The sequence below is a fragment of the Terrapene carolina genome, unplaced genomic scaffold (genome assembly GCF_002925995.2).
Source record: "Terrapene carolina triunguis isolate 2854851 unplaced genomic scaffold, T_m_triunguis-2.0 Scaffold130, whole genome shotgun sequence".
NCBI lineage: Eukaryota > Metazoa > Chordata > Testudines > Emydidae > Terrapene > Terrapene triunguis.
Genome location: NW_020664481.1, coordinates 21,687,810 through 21,706,946, shown reverse-complemented (window position 1 = coordinate 21,706,946; position 19,137 = coordinate 21,687,810). Strand labels below are relative to the sequence as shown.

Here is a 19,137-nt window from a genome sequence, read left to right as displayed (position 1 = left end):
AGAGAACTGGCCTCGTTGGCCAACTGGGGATGTCCCCATGGGTGGTTTAGGTTTGGCTTCACTATCTCCTACAGCACCTGCTCCTACTCGGGTCTCCTGGCTTCAGGGGAATCGTCAGTTGCTGGGATGGGGCAACTTTACTGCCCCTTTGCACCACTGCAAGACATGAAGGTGGGTGGATGAGGGGCTTGGGGTGTCGGTTCAGAAAGACGGCATCATACATTTGAAAGACCGCAGGCCCCGATTCTCTCACTGAGGCTTCTCTTCCCTGGGGATTTGCCCCAGTACCAGTCATCAGTCTAGCTGCAGCAGTGCGATCTCCCTGCGACCTGCACCCAATGCCCCTTCCCCTAGACGCAAGCAAAGGTAATCTCTGCTGGTGCTGACTGTAGCTTTGCCTGTCGACAGTAGAGGTTTGCCCAGGTGCAGCTACATCCCTGGCTGGAATCGGGGCAACTCAGCAGATTAGGCAAGGCCTTGCGCTGTTGTAAATCAGGAGCAACTCTCTTGGCGTCCCTGTAGTCACACCTGATGCAACTGAGAGGAGAATCAGGCCCTCTGTAGGCAATTAGCCAACCTAGTTCTAGAATGATGATTCCATCTGGTGCCAAATTCTCCTTTCCAGTTACTGGTGGTGGGATAACTGAACGGAGAATCTGCCCTTCCCCCATGTTGAATTTAATGTTGATCATGGATTTCACAGACTTCAAGGCCAGAAGGTACCTTTATTGTAATCTAGTTTCCCCTTCTGCATAACATAGGTCCTAGAATTTCCACCACTGATTCCTACATCAAGGCCAATAACTTGTGGTTGAGCTAGAGCGTAGCTCTTAGAAAGAGCCATCCAGTCTTGATTTAAAGACTCCCAAGTGATAGAGAACCTACCACATCCCTTGGTGAGCTGTTCCAGTAGTTAATTCCCTTCGCTCTCAGAAATGTGTCTGATTTCCATGTCAATGCCCATCCTTTGGTAGGCTATGAAATGGTGGCTAGAACGGTAGAAGAGAAGGATGGTTCAGTATTTAGGACACTAGCTTAGGCCTTGGGAGATCGGCTCTTCACAGATTTCTGCGGGACCTTGGGTAAGTCACTCAGCTGCTCCGTGCCTCAGTTTCCCCTCTGTTCAGTGTAGGTAATAGCACTGCCCTGCCTCACAGGGGTGTTGTGAGGAGAAATACATTAATGATTGTGGGGCGCTCAGATGCTCCAGTATTGGAGGACCAGATAAGTACCTTGGATAGGTAGCTGCAGAACAGTTTCTGGAAAAATATATGGTGCGTTCTGTGACAAACATAAGGCCTGACCTTACAAGCTGCTGAGCATCCTCCAATTCCATCACAGGTTCTTACCTTGCAATCCTTTAGCTGAAGGTCCTGCCCAAACTATCCAGACAGAACCCAGAACACCAATAGCGCTCCCTGAATGATGTTTTGTGTTGCAGGCTATCTGGCCACACAGCACTTTCATGAACAAACACCTCTTTTCTGTACCGTTGCCTCTGTACTAGATGTTTGCCCAAAGCAGAGATTTTGCTGTGGATGGAACGAGGAAACGTTCAGAGGAACAGTGCCGGGTATATGATTAATACAGAATGGATTTGGAAGGCTGCAAGGCTGTTATTAAAGCCAGGTGCAGGCTGGTGAGCCCACCATGCTGTCTGAACAGGAATGAATGGAAAGCATTTTGTTTTGTAAAATAATTCCAGGATTACAGTATTTGTTTACGCAATAAATCAAAGCGGCTGATCCAGTGTTGGGGGGGTGGGAGGGAGGGAAACTTAGACAGATTTAGCTACGGACTCTAGTGGGCCCTTCCATCCCTAAAAGATTTATTGTTAAAACTTTTTATGATGCAGTTATGAGCACTGGGTATTTATCAGAGCTGGTAGAAAAATGCTGTCTTTTCTGTGAAAAGAAACGTTTTCATTTGGTTTGACTTTTTTGTGGAATTTTTGATGAAACTAAAACTGAAAAATGTTTGTTTTCAAAAACCCCACAATGTTTGGTTTTCATTCCCCCCCTCCCCCACTTACTTTTTTCCCTGAAAGGAGGAAAAAAGGAAGAAAAGGGGAAAAATTATTTTTGATATTTTTTTTAATTAAAAAAAAACCCCAGAACACTTTCACTCAAATGAGAAATTTCTGTGACTATCTGTTTTGGTCGACAATTTATTTTTCATCAATAAAATATTTTTGGGGGGGGAAATATTCAGCTAGCTCCAGGGTATGATTTTTTTTTAAATGCTGATGAAGTGGGCATTCACCCACGAAAGCTTATGCTCCAATACTTCTGTTAGGCCTGGTCCACACTAACCCCCCACTTCGAACTAAGATACGCAACTTCAGCTACGTGAATAACATAGCTGAAGTCGAAGTATCTTAGTTCGAACTTACCGCGGGTCCACACGCGGCAGGCAGGCTCCCCCGTCGACGCCGCATACTCCTCTCGCGGAGCAGGAGTACCGGCGTCGACGGCGAGCACTTCCGGGATCGATTTATCGCGTCTAGACAAGACGCGATAAATCGATCCCAGAAGATCGATTGCTTACTGCCGGACCCGGAGGTAAGTATAGACGTACCCTTAGTCTTAAAGGTGCCACAGGACCCTCTGTTGCTTTTTACAGATTCAGACTAACACAGCTACCCCTCTGATACTTGGCTTAGGAGACTAAATCCCATTTTCAAAAGAGAGGCATGGAGAGTCAGTCATGTAAAATGCAGATAGGTGCCCAGTTGGGACTTTCCAAAGCACCTAAGCAGGTTAGGTACCTAGCTCCCGTTGAAATCAATGGGCCTTAGACTTGTAAGTCACTTTAGTCCAAGATTTTCAAAAGTGATTTTGGATACCTTGTTGAGTGGGTGCCCAATTTAAGACGCCTTTTAAAGGGGCCTGATTTTTATAAAATTCTAAGCATCCACCCTCTGAAGATGTCTTAAGTTGGGAACCAATAACTTGCAGCACCCAAATCACTAGACAATTTTTGAAAATCTCAATTTTAGCCACATTTCAAACTGCTGTGTATGGCTGCATTGAAATCCTACTTTTACCAAATGCTGCTTTTACTTTTTGCAGCTGTGTTCAGGGGTGTCGAGTCTCAAGGGAGGCCATGTACCTTCGTATAGCCATTCACACTACTGCTACCACCCTGATCTAGAGGCATTGACGCTCACCGTGCACTGCTGGAAAGGACTACTCAAGGTGCCGGGCAATGGAGAATCTTGCCCATAGTGAATCCATGGCAGAGATCCCTACGCCACCTATAGCAACAGTACATAAAGTGGACTATTTTTGTTTCCTCCAGGAGTGGAATAATATCGTTTTCTGAAAGCTGTGCTAAACTATGGGGCAGTCGCTTTTTCTACCAGTGCTATTGTGGATCTTGAACTTAAAAGTTGCTGGGCAAAAAGTGACCTACAATTAGACTTACGTACTAGCATATTGAGAGTCCTATGGCACCTTTAAGACTAACAGAAGTATGCGTCTGACGAAGTGGGTATAGCTTATACTCCTATACTTCTGTTAGTCTTAAAGGTGCCATAGGACTCTCTGTTGCTTTTTACAGATCCAGACTAACATGGCTACCCCTCTGGTACTAACATATGGTAATTACCTAAGACATGAAGCGCTCCGTGGTTGTGCCCACATATAAATAATTGACCACAGTGGCATTTCTCTTGATTTACGCCAGTGCCACTGAAATCAGATAAGCTTTCGTTCCACCCCAGACGATTGAGATTGGTGCAGGAGTCCCTGGATAAAATTTGTATGGCCTGTATTATGCAGGAAGTCAGACTAGATGATCACAATGGTCCTATCTGACTTAAAAATCTTCCTCTAACGAGGCACTGGCTACAAGTTTATGCCCCCAGATTTACCTCCTTAAAGGAAGACCGATCCCATGTGCTGTCACTGAAGGGCGAATATACGAAATACATAGTGTATTATCATGCGTATGAGATAGGAATGATTCTATAGTCCTAGTGGAGGGAAATCTGTCTGTCTCCTTTATTAATCCAGTTTTTAGCAGCACAAGATTTTCCACTGATAAACAGCAGCTCTTGGTAAGCAAAGTGATTAGCTTTTTATTGTATTTATTGGGAGGAGGGTGATAGAGGGGAGACTTGAGGGGGAAAATATCTTAAGACAGACAACTGCTCCCCCTTCAAAACAGAAAATAACCCAGACTGCATCTTGCCTCTTCTTATGTGCAGAGCCAACTGAAAAAGTCAGTGGCAAGAGAACCAATTTATTAACTTGGTTCTCTTAGCTGATGTCAGGCTTTCGTGTGCATTTCCCCCTCTCTCTCCTCTCTAGTAGGAGATGTGAAATGTCTTCTCTGGGATACAAGGGGTCACTTTCTTGTGATTTCCGTGAGTGGGGAAGTAGCAGCCACTTCAGTTGAACCAGCCCCTGTTCATAGGATACTATAGGCATAATTCTCCATTGTGTTACTCCAGTTTTATGCTGATATAACTCCACTGATGTCAGTGGCATAAAATGAGGGATGTTGCAGTGAATCAGGCCTTTTGTTTTGTTTTGGAATAAGATGGTTTTTCTCTTCATTCCTTAACGCTGTGGTGGGCAGGGTATGGTGGAATGGCCATCCGTAGAAACCTATCAAGTCTTGACAATAGGCTGTTGGAGATGGACTTGGGATCCTGCCCCAGTGATCTACTGGACGTCTCTTCTGGCCGCCGATGATAGGAAGGCTATGGTGTTTTTCATCCCCTTGGCATAGGGGAGGGAGAGAGTTGAAATGTAGATGCAAAGTGGCATAGGGGAAGGAGATGTCTTCTGTAATCTTTATTTTAACACAGAGGTGATTAAGGGCTTGTCTACACTACAGGTTATGTCGGTATAACTTATGTCACTCAGGGGTACAAATAAGCCCCCCCTCTGAGCGGGGTTGACAGCGCTATGTTGGTGGGAGAGCTTCTCCTGCCGACATAGCTACTGCCTCTTGTGGCGGTGGTTTTATTAGACCGACAGGAGAGCTCTCTCCCGTTGGCATCGACGGGCCACGCAGCTGGAGTGCTTCTAGTATAGACTAGTCCTGAGAAGGTTCAGGACCATCTGTCACTGAGTTCTCCTTGTCTCTCAGAAGGGTGGGTGCCAACTCCTTAACTTCCCTTGAAAGTAAAGCATTTTCTGAGGCTACATTTATAATCCTCTCTTCCCATCTCTCCTCCAAGCCTTGTAGTGCCTCAGATGTGCAATTCATGAGCTCAAGAGTTGCTTAATTGCCTGATGCCTTGTTCAGCTGCTGCTCCTGCCACACGACTGAAAACAATAGACCAGATCCTCAGCTGGTGTAAATCTGCATCGCTCCAGTGAAGTCAATGGATTTAGGCCAGTTTACACACAAGGATCTGCCCCCAGGATCATGGAGGAAGCGTGTGTGAAAGTGGGAGGCCGGGACTGGAAGATACTAATGAGAAACAAAGTGAGACAAACCGGTTGCTGTTGTAACTCTATTGGAGTCAATGGAGTGATGATAGGGATGAAATTGGCCCAGTGATTCAATTTTCCAAGGTTCATTTACCGACATGGGTGCTAAGGCTGTGCAGCTGGAATTGTTACTTATCGTAGGGTAGTGCCTGGAGGACCCGTCTGAGATCAGTGTCCCATGATGCTAGTGTCACAGTTAAGGGATGCTGCACCTATATTCCCCCGCCATGGTCTAGGGAGGGCACCCACTCTAGGCTCCAGGCTCCCCAGCCATCACCTCTCTTGTGTAGAGACCTGTGACATTCTCCCTCCTGACTGGCATTTTTCCAGGCTGCACAGTTCCTTACCTGCACTGTCATATCCCCAGCAAGTCAGACTGCATTAGTAGGGCAGTTTTGCCTTCTCTTCAGAGGCTATCCACAGTGTAATTGCCCATAGTTAGTCTGACACACAGCTCTTTCTAAGCAAGCATGTTTATTCTTAAGGTAAAAGCACTACAGAGATAACGTATTAAAAGAATCTACATGGATGATAAGAAGCTTGCCAGAGATCACCACAGCTCCAACCAGGGCTCTGGCAGGTGATCAGTCCTTCAAACCCCACCAAAGGTTTCTTCCTGTGGTTACAAGTTCATAACCGCTGTTAGCTCAGAACAAGCACCCTGGTGAATCTGAGAGTCACTTCTTTATACAGTTCGGGTCTTTGAGCGTCAGAGCCCACAACTAAGTAATCGGCCAGACAGTGGTCCCCTCCTCAGGGCAAAGCTTCTAAAGCTTGGGTCTTTGCATAACCAGAGTGAGTAATTTGCATTCACCTCCCCCCAGGTATTTCACAGGAGAACGCCGCTTAAACTTTGTTTGTCTGGCACATGGTTTAGAAGAGTCCGTTGAGGCTCATACCATTTCCCAAGGTTTACACTGGCCAGATCTCCCCCCTAGAAAAGTTACCTACAACCCCACAGTAATACATAGACTTTGCATTTCAATGCAGTGAACTGCTACGACCCTTAATCTTCATTCAGTAAGGATTGTCCAGGCTGTTGCCATCCCTGACCCAACGACGTACAGGGAGCTCCAGGCACAGCTAGGAACTCAACCCCAATTTCTTCAATCTCAGTCCAAGGGCTTTACTGGGTCACAAGTCCTCGTGCTCGGGCCAGTGCTCACGCCTGGTGCTGCCTTTCCATGCCCGTCCTCCTCCTCCTCCCCCTGCTCTCCCTGGGGTGGGGAGCAAGCGCAGCAGTTTGCACTGTGGTATTATGGAACACGAGGGAGAGTGGGGTCGTGTGGGGGGCAGACTCGGCGCTCCCCCGTGAGCAGTCTTTGAAACGAATGCATCTCCTTGGGAATCCTCCAGGAAAATCGGAGCCAGTCAGTTCTCCAAAGGAAAATACCGAACTGATGAAGTTAACAGCACAATGATAACCGCCTACTTTTGATAGCAGAGGTATAAATTGAGACCAACCCACCTTCCTGGCGTCCCCTTGATTCATATTGAACCAGCTACGTTTTGGGGGCTATCTGGGCCAACAGAAATCCCTCCGCGTAACCTAGCCAGCTGTTGAAGGAGCATACATACTCCAGTTCTGTCTACACTGCAGGGTAAACACCCGGGGTTGGCCTGCGTCAGCCGACGCGGGCTGCGGGGTTGTCAAGTTGCGGAGTAGGTGTGAGGGGCTCAGCCTCCCTCCTAGGCCCAAACGTCTACACTGCAATTTTGCAGCCCAAGCCCCACAAGCCCAAGTCAGCTGACACAGGCCAGCCGCGGCTGTTTAACTGCAGCAGAGACATAACCTTGGAGGCCTCGGCCATAATGTTGCTGCTTGAAATCCACCCCAGGGCAGCCAGGATGTCTAAGAGTTGTTCCTCTCTCGTTGTCGGGCAGCTGCTGTGAAATGAGTTGCTCTCAGGTCCGATCCTACTAGGAGTGGGCTATAAAGCAAAGTTCTGCTCTGCATGCAAACGCTCAGGACTTAAATTCTCACAGAGTATTTCCTGGACATCCCCCCCCATTTCCCCCGACATGCTATTAAAAACCCCAGGGGGGTTGAAAATATTTCCCGGCGCTCTGCTCCGGACAGCTCCAGCTCAATTTAAGCCCTGCAAACAGTGCAGAAGGGCTCAGAGCCAGGAGCCTGGTCTGAATCCATCTCCAGGGCACATCTTGTAAACAGACATTGCTGTCTGCGAGAGAGGCCAGGGATTGAAAGGGCCCGGAGGACTGAACTCCCCACTCGCTCTTAGAAGTTACCCTTCTACATCCAGGGTTGAGGGATATTGATGGGGCCATGTGGGGCAAGTGGCTGTCGGTGTACCTGTTAAATCCAGCACTTCAGACTCCAGGGCTGTAAACCCGTCACCTCCCCCCAGCACTGAATGCACGTGATAAAATGTTAGCGCTCGAGGGCCAGATCCTCAGCTGGGGTAGATCAGTGCAGCCTCCTTGGCTCGGTCTTGAGTGCTGGGTGAAGGAGAAGTGGGAGAGGTTAGTGTCGCTGTTTGTTTGTGGTCCAGCATCCACCACAAAGAGAAATTTCTGCCTTGCAGCTTGACAAGCTGTGTGGTTTAGTAGACAGGGCTCCGGGCTAGGACTTGAGAGACCTGGGCTGAGGTTCTGTTCCTGGCTCTGCCCCTGATGTGCCATGCGGCCTTGGGCAAATCACTTCACATCTGCTTCCCCTCCCCCTTCTTGTCTGTTTGGTTTGTAAGCCCTTCTATACAATACACGCTAGTTCCTTGAGGCCTCCAGATGCTACTGTAATAGCAATGCTGCTACTGAAGCGCCTAAGGCCCCTACTAGAAGGATGACAGGGAGCGAACCCGAGGGATGTGCAATGGAAGGATAGTTGTTGTGTGCCAGTCTGTACTGAGAAAAGCTCCTCCACGGAGTCATTTACTGCCTCTGCTTTTAGGAGCAATAACTGAGGTTTGGCCAACGGGGCAGGGAAAATCCCAAGCATCGGGCTCCTCTCCTGTCAGCACTGCGGGACTGTTTGTGCTTTTGGGAGGCAGGGCAGACAGATATGGTGGTATAAATAGAACAGGTCTGGCTATTTTAAGGCTTTGATTGCATGATGTGTGTATTTAAAAAAGAGAAAAAGAGGGGGCAATCCAGTGTTTTAACTGTAACTGGAAAAACAGGCTTCAGGGGACAGAGGCTGCCAGAAGATCTGACACTTGCAAATGTCAAGCCCCCTTTTCTCGGGGCAGATACCCCTTCTGGGATGGATGGGGCTAGAGGATTTTCTCCTTTTTGTTCATTTAACTACATACACTCCCCTCGGAGACTTTCCGTGTCCTGGGTCCTTTTTGAAATCCCGCATTTCTCCTTGAAATTGCAATACGTTACGTCAGGGTAAACCAGACTAACCCATTACACTGTTGTAAGTGAGATCAGAATCAAGCCCTGGGAAGAGAAATAATGTCTGAGGTTTTGGAGTCATTGGGGTGTGTAAAGGGGAAATTAGGCTTCTCTCCTTTTACTTCCTGACCGGTAATTGGAATCCTCCCCAGCCATGTTGGCCCTGAAATGATGGCCCCTCCCTTGCTTGTCTGTACCTGTCAGTTAAATAAACGCAATTAATGCCTATCAAAGAGCTCAGATTTTTCCAGCAGGAGTTAAAATTAAGCCTATTGTGAGAGTGACTTTTAAATGCTAGGCAGAAATCGTGGCAACCTGGAGAATGAGGCTAGAGAATTTAGAAAACTTTGGGGTTTTTTTCCAACGTAGAGTGAATTTCAATCACCACAGCTGTGCGGATCTGCTTGTGGTTCAAGCCAACATGTGCGCTGTGTATAAATGCCTGGGTATGGGTGGGCGTATGCGATGTACGTCACAAAGCACGTGCTTTGTTATCCTTGGGGTGATGTTCCATATGGTGCTTGGGGGGACGTTTTCCCCTGCCCTTTGTTCACATGGTAGGCCCCTCACCGCAGCTGGTGCGTTCGTGATCGTACGGGGACAGACCTACAGCGGGTGTAAACTGGTGCGGCTCCATTTACACCAGAATGGGATTGGGGCCTGTTGTGGATAATGGCAAGTGTGCCTGGGCAGATCTTGGATGTAGCTGCAGGCCAGAGGCAAAGGAACAGCTGGTGTGTGAATGTTCTAAGTTCAAACTCTTAGCTACACACCTGTATAGATAACAACTCCGATGTGCCTTTCCAACCTGCCTCGTTATCGTGTGTCACTGGGGAATCCTGCCAGAGGCAAGGTGGTAGGAGAACAATTAGTCATACTACTGAGCTCTTAGATCATGCTTTTTATCCATAGATCTTAAAGAGTGGACATTATTCCTGCCTTTCCATTAGGGAAACTGAGGCACTGAAGTAGCTCCCTGAAGGTGCAGGCTGGTAGCAGTGCCTGGAGCAGAACCCAGGTGTCCTGCCTTCCAGTCCCGTGCCCTGTGCACTGACCCCCATTGTCTTTGCTGAACCTGGGGCTCGATTCGGCTGGTTTTGACAATGCCGATTGCACATCTCCGGTTGGTTTTTTGTTTAACTGGCTGTTACCTGTAACCAGTGAAGGAGATCCCCATCCCCTCCTCCTCCCCCAGAAATGAACAGTCGGGATTAGCATGCTCCGTGGTACAAAGATTCAACCACAAGCGAACGGAGCTAGGAGCCGGCATAAACCACCGACCCTTCATAGGGTAGGAGCACAGCTGGCACAACTGGAGAGAGCGGTAAATAAAGGAGGACGAAAATCACATTTTAATGCCCTGCCATATGGAAGCAGAGACAGTTTAGCAGACTAGAGGAAGGTGATATTGACGGTTTTGGAGTGGTGGTTCCATGAGCTGGTCTCAAAGAACAGGCGTATGGGAGGGATACTGGCTTAAAGACTTCCTCTTGCCTGAAGCTAGGAATGGATGACAGAGGATGGGTCACTTGGTCATTACCTATTTTGTTTGTTCCCTCTGAAGCACCTGGCATTGGCCACTGTCGGAAGATCGGATACTGGGCTAGATGGACCTTTGGTCTGACTCAGTATGGCCACTCTTATGTTCTCCCTTTCCTCCTACCCCAGGGATCACTTGTAGGCCTAGTCAGAAAAATGTTGTCCCCTCCCCACCTCCTGAAAAATAAAGACTCTTTGTCAAGAAGCCGGAAAACCCAAAAGTTTGGGGGGTTCGAAATGTGACCCAAAAGCAGATGCTTTCTGCAAAAATGTTCATTTAGTTGAAAACCCAATTGTCTGTCAAAAAACCGTTTAAGCGGAAGATTTCCGCCCCCTTTTAATCCCGTGCATCTTTATCAGCACCTGCAACTCTCTCCATTCTCCAGGTCGTGTGTCCTGCCCACCGTTCCTCTCTCTCCCTTCTTTGTGCCCATCAATGCTGCGGTGTATCTAGGAAGTAGAGCTGCTCTCGCGGAAGGCTGTCTATTTTTCTTCCACTCAACGTCACCAGAGATGGGGCTCAACCAAAACCCTGCACTAGAGCATCCCCAGTTTGGGGGAAGATTTAGATTCCCATCAATTCTTCAAAGCTGCCCCCTTTCTCTGTAATGGGTTGAGCCACACCTCCTGCTCGGAACATTCATGCTGAACCTTGAGAGGTTTCAGATCCAGATTTGTGGCTCGGGCCCATCTCTGCTCTAACGATCTTTGTGTTGTGACGCAAGCTTTGCAACATAGTAACGTGTCCCGTGGCACGAAACTTAACTCAGGGGATGGGTGAACGGCCTGCGAGAACTGCGTGTGAGCTCAGCCCAAGGAAACAGGACCAATCCCAGATACCACTGCACAGCTGGCACAAGTGATTTCCATTCTCCTCCTGCCCTGGACCCATTTCTCTACAGCGTGAAACACAGTAGTGATCCTGTCCCCTCCCCAGCACAGCAGTGAGGGCTGCTGTGTGATAGACTCCTACGCCTACCCGGTCCCAGCAGTAGTGTCTGAATGCAGGGCTGGTTATATGGGTTGCACTGAAACTGCCAAACAGAAGCCCTGTCGCTTTCCACAAACTCATGGAAAATACACACGGTTTAAATCTTATTTCCACCCTGGTGCCAAAAATCTACTGGAAGCTTAATTTAAAACGTACTCAGGAGCACTACACTGAAAAGGAAGGGCTGGGAAACTTCTTTCCCTTTCAAACCGAAATGAAACAGCCGAGACAGGTGATGTGTGTTTTAATTTGCATTTTAGGGTTGAGTGAACTCTTCTGGGTTGGATCATTAACATAGTATCATCATCAAATGTGTTGCTCCTCAGTGCCAGCTCTCCCTGAAGGTTAGCTAATAGTGGACATGGGACCATCCACTATGACGGTGTGTATTTAAGACAAGGGTATTGCATTCAGGGACTTCCACCTGGAAAAATACATTTGGCCTGATTCTCGCCAGTTTTGGCTCTTTGGTGTTAACATGATGTGAAATGCTGCCATATCAGAGGTAAGTGGCCCTGGGGCACTTAAACTGGCTTACAACTGAGCCTAATGGGTTGACGTGTCACTGGAGGGGAGGGAAGGGAAGGGAAGCGTTCCTCTGTAAATCAGAAGGTTGGCCACACCTAATCCCGGATGAACACCAGCCTGTGTTTGCTTTCCATTGCCCCAGCCAGTATCCCAGCTCCAGCCACCTCGCTCATGCAGGCTTTTCTCCTGTTGGTCTGAGACTTTTGCTAAGGCCCTCCCTTTGTTTCTCTGGGTATGTTTCCCACCATTCTGTCCTGCAAGGTGGGGCATGGAACAGGGGCTGGTTATCTAGAATAGGCAACAACCCTTTTATACCAGACAAAAGCCTTAATCTTAAGGCAGGGGAGGGAGTAGAAAGTGGGGAACTTGAGTTCCACCAATGTCCTGGAGTTTCCTTTTCAAAGACCTTAAAACAGCACTTCCTAAATCAACTGAAGGCTCTTCCTGAGTTTCCCGGAAATGGTGCGAGTCCCAGCCTTTCTATTTCTATCACCACATTAAGATCATGGTACATAAGAAGTTGAGTAATTGCATATGAAGCCTTCCTCCCTCTATGTAGCTGGTTCAAACCCAGCCTGGGTCAGTGCTGACCCAACAGCCTTATCAGTAGACAGATGTTCGAGGGTTATGGGCAGTGAGATGTGGCTCTCTGTCCAGTTCTTAGTGTGCAGGTCTCGATGTCACCAAAAACAACGTTACATTTAACACAAATTGGCAGGTGTGTTCTCAACAGAGAGGGTAATGGCTGAATGGGCATGAATAGGGCCCTACCAAATTCATGGTCCATTTTCGTAGATTTCACGGCCATGGCATTTTAAAAATATTGAATTTCACAGTTTCAGCTATTTAAATGTTAAATTTCACAGTGTTGTAACAAAGCATGAATATGTATTTAAAAACGGCAAAGTATATGTAAAGCCCAGACTGAGCATTTCTCACACTGGGGGTCCTGACCCAAAGAGGGTCACAAGGCAGCGCCGCCGCCAGCAGCAGCAGTACAGAAGTAAGGGTGGCAATACTGTGACCCCTCCCCCTGGTGATAGCCTAGAGTGGTAAAAGTACACAAGGCCAGATTTCATGGGGGGCACCAGATTTCATGATCCTTGACACATTTTTCATGGCCATGAGTTTGGTACGGCCCTAGGTGTGAACCAGTCATTTTACCCCTAGAGGTGCTTCTGTTTGCTTTGTACCTGCCCTGTGGATACACAGAGGAATTTCAATTGCCCTGTCCATGCACAAAAGTGGTACAGCTTTAACCATACTACTGGAGTTTAAGTGGTACGACCCACCTAGTATGGATGCAGTTTTATCTACCCCGGTGAACTCATTCCTGTATGGAAAAGGGCATCGGCTACACCAGTATAAGGCATCTTTATACTAATATAACCGTAGGCATGCTAGGGGTTGTTCCAGCTCAATCTCTGTTTTGGTAACAAGTCACATCCCTAACCAAAATAGCTTTACCAATACAAAACCAGTGTGTCAACCGGGCTAAGGGCTGTCATTTTTCACTGGCAATAAAAATTCTTTCCTAAAAGCATGAACATCTGTACGTACAGTTTTTTGTGATTTACAGCCCTACTCAATGTTCCTAATTTTTAAAAACCAGATTTTACAGCTTTCAGAAAGTGTCAGCTCCTAGACTCATAGACTTTAAAGTCAGAAGGGACCATTGTGATCATCTAGTCCAGGGGTCGGCAACCTTTCAGAAGTGGTGTGCCGAGTCTTCATTTATTCACTCTAATTTAAGGTTTCACGTGCCAGTAATACATGTTAACGTTTTTAGAAGGTCTCTTTCTATAAATCTATAATCTATAACTAAACTATTGTTGTATGTAAAGGAAATAAGGTTTTAAAAATGTTTAAGAAGCTTAATTTAAAATTAAATTAAAATGCAGAGCCCCCCAGACCGGTGGCCAGGTCCCGGGCAGTGTGAGTGCCACTAAAAATCAGCTCGCGTGCCGCCTTCGGCACGCGTGCCATAGGTTGCCTATCCCCGATCTAGTCTGACTTCCTGCACGTTGCAGGCCACAGAACCTCACCCACTCCTGAAATAGACCCCTAACCTCTGGCTGAGTTACTGAAGTCCTCACATCATGGTTTAAAGACTTCAAGTTACAGAGAAATTCACCATTTACACTAGTTTAAACCTGCAAGTGACCCATGCCCCACGCTGCAGAGGAAGATGGAAAAAACCCCAGAGTCTCTGCCAATCTGACCCACAGGAAGATTCCTTCCCAACCCCAAATTTGGCGATCAGTTAGACCCTGAGCATGTGGGCAAGACCTGCCAGGCAGATACCTGGGAAACAATTCTCTGTATTAACCAGATTTTTTTAAAGTTAGATTTTGATGCATCACTGGTTTTCTTTTCTATATTATTGTTAGTCCTTGGATTATTAAAATAGAATATTTAAAAATCTAGTTTACTGTTCATTTATTGTTGCATTTCTCTTAGCTTGGACAATGAGAATAAACTAATCTGTTTCACTGCTTAGTCTGTTTTTCAATCATTCTCTTCTAGGCTCTCAGAAGAGCTGGTTAAATGTTCTTGTGATCAACCTTTGAATATTTTTTGGTTTTGTTTTTGCTAAAATTTTACATTTTCCAAAAAGTGTTGGCCAGGAGAAATCTTTTAAAAATGGCCTAAGTCCCATTTCCAAAAGTGATTTAGGCCCTTGAGGGCCTAAATCCCATTGGCTTTCAATGAGACTTGAGCCCTGGTTTTTATAATTGAGTAGAGATTTTTGGCTGCCCAGCAAGAGATACTTTACCACAGCCTGGTTTTTCAAAGGGTGGATGTTCAGCCCTTACTGAAAATCAGGTTCCTTTCAGGCCCTGCAGATTGGGCACCCAAAATCTCTAGTCACTGTTTAAAATCTTGGTTCTTCAGTGCCTACGTCACTTTTGAGAATGTAACATAGACTCCTAAATCACTGAAGACTAGTCTAAACACACTACTGCTTTGGCTAGTTTTTGTTTGTACAGTCCCTGGTGTGGGTGCAGTTATACTGGTCTAAAGATGCCTTGTACCAGTATAGTTCATTTCCCCTTCCCATACTGGAATAGTTACACTGACATAAAGCATCATTTATATCTGTGTAACTGCATCCACACTGGCGGAAGCTGTACCGCTTTAACGGTAGCAGTAGAGTTAATGCAGTACAACGGCCCCATCACCACCACCACTCCAGTGTGGGCAAGGCCTGAGACGCTGGAAAATTTCTCCCCCTCTCTAGTGCTCATGCACAAGGCTACAATGTCTGAATTACAGAAGCTGCCAGGGAATGTTTTTGTTTGAAGCACTTTCAGTCTGATTTTAAACTCGATGTCGCGAAATAGCACCTGTTGGCCTCAAGTGTTGCTCTGACGTGGTTGAAATGTGGTGTCACAGTGTTCCATTGTCAGAGACGCCAGCCTACAGGCAGCTTTTTCTAGCTCTGTTTGCCCAGCCTGCAGCGCCAGTTCCTGTCCCGCTCGTGGTGGGAGGCCTGCATCCTCAGTTGGAAATTACCTCCTATGTTGATATGCCCCATGAATAGCTTACTCATTAGGTTAAATGTTAGAGCCTGACCTGAGCCTCTCTATATTTGTGTAAAGGGTGTAGCTTCTGACTCAGACACAGGACTTGCTGTGTGGTTTTTTTTTTCTAGGGTGTGGCCGAACCATCCTGTTCTAATTTAACTATTGGGTACTGGACATACATTAGCTTATTTTTAAATGCCAGCACATACTTCGCGGCTCTGCAGCATTGTGGCAAGAACTTAATAGAAGTGCTCAAGCAAGTCTCATTTCTGTTCACTAGGATCTTCCCAGAATTGAACCTCTTTCCACCTCCTTCCCTCGATTATTATTGTTGTTGGAGTCTTTCTGCTTCTTATTTCAGATGACGTTGAAGCTAGACAAATGCAGACTAGAAACAAGGTGCACATTTTTAACAGCGAGGGTAATTAACCATTGGAATAATTTACCAGGAGTTGTGGTGGATTCTCCATCACTGGAAGTATTTCAGTCAAGCTTGGATGCTTTTCTAAGGACTGGTCTACATTGGGGGGGGATGGATCTAAGATACGCAACTTCAGCTACGCTATTCGCGTAGCTGAAGTCGAAGTATCTTAGTTCGACTTACCTGGCCGTCCTCACGGCGGCAAGTTGACCGCCGCGACTCCCCCGTCGACTCCGCTTACTCCTCCCTGCCGAGCTGGAGTACGGGCGTCGATTCGGGGATCGATTTATCACATCCAGACGAGACACGATAAATTGATCCCCGATAGATCGATTACTACCCGCTGATCCGGCGAGTAGTGTAGACGTGGCCTAAAAGAGATGTCTAGTCCAAACAGGAATTAATTCAGGGAAGCCCTATGGCCAGTGTTATACATGAGGTCAGACTAGATGTTCACAATGGTCCCTTTCAGCCTTATGACCTACAAATCATTTAGTCTGACCTTGTATATAACACAGGCTATAGAATTTCAACCAATAATTCCTGCAGGGGAGGGCATTCTTTTTCCCTCGTGCGCGTGAACGCCGAGCCCAAAAACATGGTTGAGCAAGAGTCTTTCTTTGAGAAAGGCCTCCAAACTTGATGAAAAACCAAGTGATGGAGTAATCCCCATGCCCCATGGTGAGCTGTTCCAATGTTCGCTACATTCACCGTTACAAAAAAGCAAAATCTTCTTTTCAGTTTTCTAACGTCAAACGCTTGGACTTTATTTCTTAATCTGCTGGGTTATAATGTCTTCCGATATCGGGTATCTTCTCTCTGGTCACTTGGGCCTTGATGATGTAAACGTGAGTAGAAGACACAGACAAAATAAAGTGCTTGGAATAGATCAGGACAGGAAGCCATGCTCCAGGATGGAGCTAATGTAAAAGGCTCAGACTCTGGATATTTTGGGAGCTCTGCTGCTGAAGCCTGAACTGACGTCGTGTTTGCTACAATAAGCCCGCTGTTTGCTTTTCTGCCATGACTGACGCTTTCCTACATTCCCTTGTCTCCTGCAGATTGTCTGGAGTTTTTACTACCGGAGTCCATGGCGTATACATTAAGCCCCTCCCCTGCTGGGCCTATCGGGACCCAGTACTGTGTTTGCAAAGTCGAATTATCCGTGTGCGGCCAAAACCTTCTGGACAGGGATGTGACCTCCAAATCTGACCCGTTTTGTGTCTTATTCGTAGAAGTCAATGACAAATGGACAGAGGTAAGTCACAAAGTCCTCCTATTGTCTACCCTATTCTGTTGGTGTGTGAATAGTCCCACTGAAGCCAATGGAGCTACATGCGTGAGTGAAGTTATGCATGTCCTTAAATGTTTGCCTGATCAGGGCCTGAATGGACAGAAAATACAGAGTGGAGAAACTGAGGCACAGAAGGGTCAAGCGCCTCCATTTACAAATGTTCTCTAAACTGAATGGCTCGATCAGTTAAACCCCACTATTTTCACAAACATATGTAATAAATTTCTATGTGGTGTAGTTTTGATTTCAGCTGAATTCAGTAAAAAGTGGTAAGAAAATGAATGCTATTTAATGAGTGCTGGGTGAACAAGTGCAGGTAAAACAAGAAATCCCCCGAACCTTCTCCCAATCAGAGCCACAGTTGCTTGTGCCATAGTTGGAACAAGTTAACACTAAAATGTCTTCCGTGTTCCCCTATGTCTGTCCCTGGAGCCTACTCAAAATTTGCGGCAGAAGTACTGAAATACACAGACTCTTGTCTTAATGCTTCCAGCTGGACTGGAAGCAGGAAGTAATGGGAATAGCACGAGAGCTTGTGCCCAGGGGATATATAGACCAATTTTTAAGACGTAACTGGGGGAGAGATTTTCAAAGCTCTCTAAGCCCAGTTGGACACCTGGTTCCCATTAAAATTAAGCCAAGTTGTTTGGACAAGTGTCCATGTTTTTTCCAGTGGTCACCTGAATTGTTTATGGTCTGTCTGTCTTTCATTTAGACCCAGTTGCACATGTCAGTGCCTTTTCGTGTTTGATCAGTTTTACCTTTTAAGAGGAATGATCAGCTAAGTGTGATCATCTCTGGCGGGTATTGGAAACTTCAGAACATTCCCAAGTTTGCTTGAAAGCCTTTGTATTAGGCATAAGTGATCGTCTCAGACCCGCGAGCGTGGGTATGTGAGTTCTCACTGTGATGCGTCTGGTTTCGCTGCCATTACATTCATCTCGCAGACTTGTCTCTCTTGTCATTTGGACAAAAATCTTAGAATTATGATTACAAGGCTCAGAAATGTCAACCTCTGTCACACCACAGTGAAGGCTTAAAATCATTCCTTAATATTCCAGAGCTGCCCGAGTCACAACCCACAGTCCTATGCAACGTGTAGAAGCTTGGGGGCAATGCTGTCATGATCCCTAATGACTCGAGCCCAATCTGAGCACATTGCAATACTAATTTAATGTGGTGTCCCGGGTGCCAAGACCCTGGTTAGAATCCAGAGGTGCCATTCCAAGTTGTATGCTGAGCTGTTTTTGGGAGCCCCGGCTAAGTGTGAAGCTGCTCTTTGGATTTGAATGTGCTAGTCGTTAGGTCAGTATGAAATGTTACGTGATGGCGCAGGTTTGGACTGGTATATTGGGTACTGCTGTTGATTTGCATTGTTCAGGGGGACTATGGAGATGGGTTGTGTTTGAATACCTAGGACCTCATCCGAAGCCCATGGAGGTCAATGGATTTGGGGTCAGGCCCTTAAGGAATTTCAGATCCATAGTTTGGAACAGCAGGTGGGGGCCACTGGGCACGAAAAAGGAGAGGCACTAAAGTGATGAGGTTCAGTTCTGTGCGGTGTGAACTACAGTCCAGTCAGTGACTCACTGGGAAAAGCCTCTGAACGGTTCATGAGTCTTGATCATGCTTGGCTGGATGAGACGCATGCACCACACCTGTCACCTTTTATTGGAGGAGACACTGAGCAGAAGCTACAGCTTAACACTGTCATGGCTTGTTTCTTTGCCGTCAGATCCAAACACCCTAGAGCAGGGGTGGGCAAACTTTTTGGCCCGAGGGCCACATCTGGGTGGGGAAATTGCTTTCAGGGCCATGAATGTAGGGCTGGGATAGGGGGTTGGGTGCAGGAGGGGGTGCAGAGTGTGGAAGGGGGCTCAGGGCAGGGGGTTGCGGTGCAGGGAGGGGTGCAGAGTGCAGGAGGGAGCTCAGGATGGGGGTTGGGGTGCAGGAGGGGTGCAGAGTGAGGGAGGGGGCTCAGGGCAGGGAGGAGGGGTGTGGCGGGGGCTCAAGGAAGGGAGTGCCAGGTG

The 19,137-nt window shown here is 47.0% G+C and overlaps 1 protein-coding gene across 2 annotated transcripts in view; it reads left to right on the top strand.

The window, feature by feature from the left end:
- CPNE2 (copine 2) overlaps positions 1-19,137 on the top strand; it is a 183,781-nt gene that overhangs the window by 37,463 nt on the left and 127,181 nt on the right. For both annotated transcript variants that reach the window (XM_024213992.3, XM_024213991.3), the window contains exon 2: positions 16,875-17,071. In XM_024213992.3, the coding sequence (XP_024069760.1) occupies positions 16,904-17,071 (168 nt within the window). In that variant the 5' untranslated portion in view covers positions 16,875-16,903. The remainder of the gene's footprint in view (positions 1-16,874; positions 17,072-19,137) is intronic.